Consider the following 8,245-nt stretch of genomic DNA (forward strand, 5'->3'; position numbering starts at 1 on the left):
GAAAAAAGTCCTTCGCATGCCACCCTCTTTCACCCATGCCAGGGGTTGTCTACCCCTGTCCTAACTCTTTTCTGTCCCCGGCTTTCCCAGTGGTCTGTAAGACCACCTCAGAGAGAGCTCCTCCTTTGTTCAACTCCTGGGAAAGAGCAGACTGCCTCTTCAAAACGAGCGGGGGAAGGAGGTCAGAGTGCTGACAGCCCAAATAACAAAAGCAGCCAGTTTTGCTTCAGACAAACAGGTCCTGGTGACTGTGTCACTAGTTCCCTGGTCCTTCAAAGTCCTGCTTACTGTCCCTTCAGCTCCCTCAGACTCTCCTCTCTCCCTAGGCACAGGGTGCCATTTTAGCAACAGAGTAACAAAACTATAGTAATCTGGGGATTGAATACTCGCCCAATAAAACAAGCAAGCAAACAAACAAGTTATCAGGAATCAATTTGAGAGCAGAGTCTAGGGCCTGCTACCTGGCCCAGATGGTTACTTTCCTGTGGGCAAGGGACATTTAGATGTCCTACTATGAAACTCAACAAAGGGTGTTCCTACTAGGTTCTCCACAAGACCTCCAGGCTAGGACTTGGTTGATTTAGCCTCTTTATTCACAAGGGGATATTGTGTCATGGTTATGCTGTGCAATTTGGGTGCGGGAGGATATGTGGTCCTTCATCACTCCAGCAGATATTATAGTGAAGCCAGTACAAACTACAAAGGATAAATAAATACTGTATGACTCTTTGAAAATACAGACTTGTTTTAATTATATGAAAGCAATCGTGACAATCATTTATAATATATAAAGTAACAAGGTGCTCATAGTTCATTTTGACCATGGCTTGCTTTCATAGTGGTATAATACACTGTGAAATTTAAGGCACTATTAAGTACAGTTGTGTTAAGTATGCCAACTTAAACTATATTGTTGACTTAACTGGTTTCTTATTTCTATAGAATATTCCAAAACTAATATGATAGAATGGTTTAAAAATCACTGGTACCCAACCTTTTGGCCCCACAGACCAGATGAGCAGTGCCAGGTTGGTCTGCGGGCCCAATGGTGCCATTCGGGCATTGGAAATTTGGTGGCAGGGGAGCAGTGGCAGTGTTAATTTCTACCACTCCACCGAATTTCTAGATCTGTGGGAAACCTCAGGGACTGGATGACGTGGCTGTGGGCCAGATGTGGCCTACAGGCTCGGGGGGTTGAGCACCCTGGTCGAAGTTATTTAAGTCTTATCTATGCACAGCTTTCACATTTGTTCAGCTATTCATTAAGGGGACATAACTTCTAGTGTGAATGTAGTTAAAAATGTTTCCTGGGTCAGTGGTCTGCAACCTTTCCTTAATGGTTGGTCATAGTAACATGACTCAGTCCATGAACTAGAGGTGGTATTTGACAGAAAGGAGCCATAAAATGACATATTGCACAAACATGTGTGGTAAGTTGTAGGTTGATGACCCTTGCCCTGAGGAAAGGGACTAGGCTTCAGTTTAAAATCTGTAGTTGGCAGCCTACAGCCTGTGAAGAAATTGGATCAGCTGAGGGAGATTGGTGGCAAGCAACTTTTGCCATGCCATCCATCCGCTTCCTACTGCTTTCACATGCCTACACATGACTTTTCCACAGGATTTAACCTTCCTCATTGCTGTTGTGGAGAGGGACTAGCAGTGAGGGTACATGCAGTTGGCTTTGGCACTCCTTGCATGCAGTGAAGATGTGTGACCCACACCATGGGTTGGGTCACAAGCGGTGGTCCATGGCCACAAATGGTTGACAACTGCCTAGTTTAAAGCACCTTCATATTAACGAAGGTGGTTTAATGCCCAATAGACATTTCTCTTTACTAGTGACATAAATCGACACCTTTGTTGAATTTAAAGAATGAATTAGCAAAGGAACTGAACTAACCTTATTGCTAAAAATATTTCCTCCAAATCAGCATAGAGTGTGTTCCAGCTTGCCTATATTCCATAGGTTACTAGGACTTCTACCTTAAGGAATGTAAATCACCAAAGCAATAATGTTGGAGTAAACCACTCTTCCCTCCTGCCACCTCCATACTCAACCATAAACTTTATATCATTTGCTCTACTAGGCCTAGTTATTAAAATAAACCAGAGGATCAGTGACTCCTCTTGACATCTTGATGTTTTGTAGTTTAACCCCCCTCTTTCCAATCATGCAGGTGATTTCCTTAGACCTCCGCTCAAACACTTCAGAAGGAAAAAAAGTAAATAGTCACGAGGATGGCTTGGAAGAGAAAGCCAGTAGCTTTGTGGATGAGATGCGCTATACCCATATTCTAAACCGAGTACTTCCTCCTGATATACGTGTCCTAGCCTGGGCTCCTGTAGAGCCCAGCTTCAGTGCTAGATTCAACTGCCTCAAGAGGACCTATCGCTATTTTTTTCCACGTGCAGACCTGGATGTAGCACTCATGAATGCTGCAGCCCAAAAATACACGGGGACTCATGACTTCCGCAATTTGTGCAAGATGGATGTAGCCAACGGTGTGATAAACTTCCAAAGGACTATTCTCGCTGCACAGGTGCAACTGGTGGATAGAGGCCAAGGTACTGGGCTACAGGACCCTTTCCAACTGTGTCAGTTTGAAGTGACAGGCCTGGCATTCCTCTATCATCAGGTCCGCTGTATGATGGCAATCCTCTTCCTAATTGGACAGAGGATGGAGGACCCAGAGATTATTGACGAGCTACTGGATGTGGAGAAGAACCCTCGAAAACCACAGTACAGGTAAATGACTTGGGCCTCCTCTACATGTTACAGGTATCAGTTACCTGATAACGGATTAACTGTGCAGTTACCTAGAAACCAGCTACATGACCAGCTGTCATACCACAAAAAGCTCCGACCAGCTATAAAGTTAGACCTTGGAAATGTGTACTAACTTTATAGCTGGTTGCCGTTGAGCCTTATTATGCACATGTAACACCATCACCCCCGCATCTGGGAACCCCATCAGCTGATGGGGCTCCCAGCCACATGGGTGTACCATCCTAGCCAGAGCTGGGAGTCCCAAAACTGAGGGGACTCTCACCCCCAACAGCTGCCAACTCTGGATCCTAGCAGTACAGGGACCTTAAGTCCCACAGATGTTGATGCAAGGTACAAAGACCCAGCTGGGGTTTCATGCACCCCCTAACCTGGGAGGTCACAGCACTGGCAGTCCCCGACCCCAGGGGTGTATAGGGCACCCCTGTGACTGGAAGCTCCTCAGTTGAAGGGGCTCTCAGCTGTGGGAGCTTGCTTCTTTCCAGTGCACCAGCAACTAAGGTGTTTATGGGATCTAATGCACGGTCCCACAATCATGCCTCCTGCCACGTACATATGGCATAGCAGGAAGTGCAACTGTGTGATCCCATCATGCCTTTACCTGCATGAGTAGAGGGGATCTCAGGCAAATCCCTAGAATTATTTCAGAGTATTTATGTATAGCAACACCTCTACTTCTCTAAGTGCCCCTGCTATACTACTTATTCCTGCCAGCATCTAAGCAGTCTGTCATAAATTGGGCCCAGCAACCCCTCATATTTAACACCTTTTTACAATCTTCAAACATGACCTCATGGAACAGTTATACTAACCTCTAACTCTTCCCAGAAGAAAGCTAAAATTCTTAAGCGTGCAGTAAAAACATAAGCACAATTCATAGGATTAAAGAGCTGTCAAATCAGCAATTTCTGTACAAGATAGCAGTGAGCCAATTTAACCTTTTCTATAAAAGGTTGTGCTAATACTTCAGACCTCCGTTCTTTGCTTTCTTCAAGTCGTCATTTCTGTAGCTACCTTTTCACTGTACCATTGCATCATTAGGTAAATGTCTCTCTCTCCATCTTGCAGCATGGCAGTGGAATTTCCTCTGGTTCTTTATCACTGCGAATTTGAAAACATCCAGTGGATTTATGACCAAGAAGTTCAGGAATTCAATATTACTCATCTACAGCAACTCTGGGCCAATTATGCAGTTAAAACCCATATGCTATACAACATATTACAGGGGCTAGATTCTGTCAGTGTGCCCACAGGAACAGGTAGGAAAATTGCTTTGTTAGATAATTCGGTGGCATTAAGTCACAGAGGGAACAAAACTTTTTCAGAAACCAGTCATCTGGGTTGTTTAAGCAATTGATTTACTTCCTTGTATGTTACAGACTCAGGGAACAACAATAAAGTCCTCTGGAGAGAAGTGAAGCCTCCAATCCATAACCAGGTCAGCAGTTTCGTTGAGGGAGTGAAAGCCCGCACTTACAAACCACTGCTGGATCGCCCCAAGTGTGAAGGTTTGGAGTCCCGGATCCACCACTTTGTGCGCAGGGGCCGTATTGAACTGCCACACTGCAAGGAGAAAGAGGCTGGAGCAGACGCACAAGAGCTAGAAATCAAGAGAGGCCACAGTGGAACTACAGAAAAAGATACCGAGGTACTAGAACAACCTGCCAAGAGAGTCTGTGTAGACACAGAATCCAAGATCTCCAAATGATACATTGCCACTGGGGGACAAGCAACAGGGTGAAGAACTCCCCTGGGATTTAAGGCTTCTTTCTTGGGAGGGAAGGTAGATAGAATTGTTTAAAGATGGTTCTGTGCCTTTTTTAGTATAATGAACACTTTCTAGGGGACCCTACAAATTATTATTTTATAATGGTCTAACGTAAAGATTCTGAAACTGGTTCATGGAGAACTCACTAATCATATAGTGCTTGTTTTGCCTTTAACTGATCATGCATTAAAAGCAGCTAATACTTTTCAGTGTAAGACTTTTTATGTAAACAAATGGAAGGGAAGATGACCTGCATAATTATGTGGAGGGAAGGTGTTCACAAGACATTCTTAATTGACCCAGATTAGGACAGTGCTATCCTAATAAAATGCTGCTTCTACCCTAAGCGTTTCTATTTAAGAGTGCAAAGATCATTCTCCCTAACTTTCTACTCCCTTCCTGCTACACACTTCTCATGTTTTGCTTTAGTATCTTGCTTAATAAAGAACTGTACTGAAAACTAGGGCTTCAGTCACTGATTCGATTCAGCCCGATTTTGGTGGCCGAATCTGAATAGAAATCAGAGGACCCTTTAATCTCACCGAATCGAATCAGAACTCTCCAAATTGATTCGGAAAGATTTGGCGATTCAGACATAGACACAGCTTTAAATGTTTTTTCTACATCTCTAGGTAGCAGGCGGCTTGCAAATGCTATGATACTGGGGCACATGAAGTGTTCCACAGGAGTGCAGGGGGCTCCCCAGTGTGCTCAGCAGCAGACCCAGAAGTGGACCAGAAGCACTTCTGGGGCACCTGGGGTCCCAAGCTGTGGTCAAATCAAATCGGGGACAGCGATCCGAATCAACAAATTGAATCACTGTCTGCAATTCAGGCCGAATCCAAATCGAATAGGGCCCTCTTTGCACACCCCTACTGAAAACCCAAGTAAGGTCCATGTCAACCAGCTCTGGGTAAAACGCTGTCCCAGTAACTTGAGACAACCACATTGCATTCTGGTTAGCAATGCTCAAAAACCATGCATTGGCCACCTGCCAGACTGCCTAAGTATTTGGGGAAAAACTAGAGACTCTGGATTCCCTCCTCATAACAACATACCAGATCCTGAAGATTTTCCTTGAAGAAAAAAGAAAATTTAAATGCTACCAAGCTCATGTGTACACCCACCTCTCCCCCAAGAGTTAAATAAATCGGGTAACCATGCTATATAGGGATGCACTGATAAAGGTTTTTTGGGCCGATATCAATGGTCAATTATTAACCAGCCATATTGGCCAATACTGATCAGATTGCCGATATGCAGCCCAGCAGCTTGGAGAGCAGCATCTAGCTGGTAAGTTTGTTCATTGATTCATAGTTTTAGGGGCTGGAAGGGACCTTGCAGATCATCAGGTCCAGCCCCCCGCCCCACCCCGGCAGGAACACAACTGGGGCTAAGTGAGGTGACTGTCCAGTCTCCTCTTGAAAACCTCCAGGGTAGGTGACTGCACCACCTCTGGAGGGAGTTAATTTTACAGTCTGGACACCCCGACTGGGAAGGAGTTTTTCATGGTATTAAGCCTGAAGCAGCCTTCCAGAAGTTTGTATCCATTGGTCCTGGTCTTCCCCAGGGGTACCCTAGCAAACAGTTGTTCACCGAGCTCCTGATGCACTCCTCTGACATTCATTACCCCTAGGTCCCTTTCGGCCATGGCACAAGTCAAACCATCACCACCGAGCCTGTATGCATGTTGAGAGTTGCATGCCCCCAGATGGAGCACCTTACACTTGGAAGTATTACACTTCATCCAGTTCCAGTCTGTCCAACACTCGAGCCTGTTCAGGTCTGCCTGTATCTGCAACCTATCTTCTGACATGGCCACACTGCCCCATAACTTGGGTGTCATCCGCAAACTTGCGCAGCAAGCTTTTCACTCCCCATCCAAATCATTGATAAAAATGTTGAAAAGCACCGTCCAAGCATGGACCCCTGAGGGGACACCACTGGCCACTTCGTGCCAGGATGACACATCTGTTCATGAGAACTCTCTGGGTCCTGCCCTGGAGCCAGTTTCCCCACCCGCTGAACCGTTGAGCAGCTGAGCCCACAATCTTCCAGTTTTCTCTCAAGGATATTATGGGCTACTAGATCAAAAGCCTTTTGGAAGTCTAGGTATACAACATCTACCACATCTCCCATGACCAGGTGGCAAGAAACCTGGTTGTAGAAGATGAGTTTAGTAAGACCAGACCTACCCGTGACAAAGCCATGCTGGCTGTCGTTCAGAATCTTACCTTCCGCGAGCGTATTGCACGTAGATTCTTTAATGAGCTTTTCCAGGATTTTCCCTGGGATAGAGGTTAGGCTGATTGGCCTATAATTGCCTGGATCCACCCTCTTCCCTTTCTTTAAGACGGGCACAACCTTGGCCCTCTTTCAATCCTGTCCCAAGGTGTTAAGCAGGCTGCCACTGCTGTATGCAACCTGGGAGGGCTTATGGGGGCACATGGCCCCAGGATCTGGGTGAGACAGGGCAGGCTTCTGCTGCAGGCTGGGGCCAGGGCTGCACCAGGCCCTTGCTGGGCTGGGGGACTATGGTGAATTTTGGGCTGGCTGCAACCTCCACCCCCTAGCCCCCCTTCCAGCACCACTGCCCCCCACCCCAGCAGAGCCCAGCTCAGCCCCAGCCTGCAACAGCAGCCCACCATTGCTCCACGCACAGATCCGATGGCATGTGTCCCCCACGCCCTTCTGGGGTGTTTGCAGTGGTGGGAGCCACCCCCCAATCCCAATAAACTACAGCTCTGTCCCATGCCCTGCCCCAGCCCCTCCCTAACCGCAGGGGCCTTGACCTGCCCCCCACCCCCCACCCTTTCCCCTCCCCCTGCCCTTCACCACAACCGACGCAACAGGAGACACTGCACTTGTTGTGGAGCTGCGTATCGAAATCAGAGCGTATCGCTGGTAGGCCTGTCTGATTAGGCAGATATTTGATCCGGCCGCTTCAGATGCAGGGATCCGATCCAGAGCTCCGGACCAGGTTCCCGATTTGATCCAGCCAAAGCGGCTCCAAAGCCATCTCCGAGTTTCAGCCATAGGGGATAATGAGGAAATCAATAAACTATAACTTTGTTGTTTTCTATGCGATTTGGATGAAGCTTGCAGGGGTGGTAGTCTCCGCAGAGATCATGAAACCTGCCACGTTTCAAGAAGATCGGTGCAGGGGTTTGGGGGGAACTGCACCCCAAATTCTTGAAAGCAAAACTCATGTCATGTGTATGTATTACATCACAGCAGGGGTGAAGACTGCAGGGGTGGGGGCCCCTGTTGAAGCCTAACAAAGCCAGTGCTTCGATCCGGACGTGCTGCTTCGGACACCAAAGCGTCCGAAGCTTCTCTGGATCCGAAGCCCCGCACAGCCCTAAGCAGCGGGGACCCCTACTTACAAATCAGCTATTGGTATCGGCCCAAAACATCTCCACCGAGCACCCCTATTCGAGGTGGAAGCGCTTGGAGACCACTGGGAGAGGAAGAAGAGCTGGAGCAATCCTTGGAGGAGAGAGAGGAAGAGGCTGCACTGCAAGGATCCCGAAGTGTTTCCTCTCCCCCCAAAACGTTTAGATCAAGATCGTGAAGCAGATCCTGGTTTTGAACTAGACGCGCGCGGGTCCGACAGCGGCCCCCGGTTTACTGAGGGCCAAGCCACGTGTAAAAGGAGCTCGTGCCGCCGCCTCCTCCCAGGGGGATGAAGA

The 8,245-nt window shown here is 47.5% G+C and overlaps 2 protein-coding genes across 9 annotated transcripts in view; one reads left to right on the forward strand and one right to left on the reverse strand.

Moving 5' to 3' along the window:
* Window positions 1–4,755, forward strand: part of PUS3 (pseudouridylate synthase 3) — a 14,274-nt gene extending 9,519 nt beyond the window's left edge. For all 4 annotated transcript variants that reach the window (XM_006034325.2, XM_025216314.1, XM_014525015.2 and 1 more), the window contains exons 3-5: window positions 2,178–2,746; window positions 3,854–4,044; window positions 4,165–4,755. In XM_006034325.2, coding sequence (XP_006034387.1) covers window positions 2,178–2,746; window positions 3,854–4,044; window positions 4,165–4,493 — 1,089 coding nt within the window. In that variant the 3' untranslated portion in view covers window positions 4,494–4,755. The remainder of the gene's footprint in view (window positions 1–2,177; window positions 2,747–3,853; window positions 4,045–4,164) is intronic.
* The window catches only part of HYLS1 (HYLS1, centriolar and ciliogenesis associated), a 13,705-nt gene extending 5,671 nt beyond the window's left edge, over window positions 1–8,034 (reverse strand). The window contains exon 1 of one of the 5 annotated variants that reach the window (XM_006034324.3): window positions 7,940–8,034. The gene's annotated coding sequence lies outside the window, so the exon portion shown is untranslated. The other 4 variants (XM_006034322.3, XM_014525017.2, XM_014525016.2 and 1 more) reach the window with 4 other exon arrangements.
* Window positions 8,035–8,245: the final 211 nt, after the last annotated feature.

This window comes from Alligator sinensis, unplaced genomic scaffold, assembly GCF_000455745.1.
Source record: "Alligator sinensis unplaced genomic scaffold, ASM45574v1 scaffold1368_1, whole genome shotgun sequence".
NCBI classification, from domain to species: domain Eukaryota; kingdom Metazoa; phylum Chordata; order Crocodylia; family Alligatoridae; genus Alligator; species Alligator sinensis.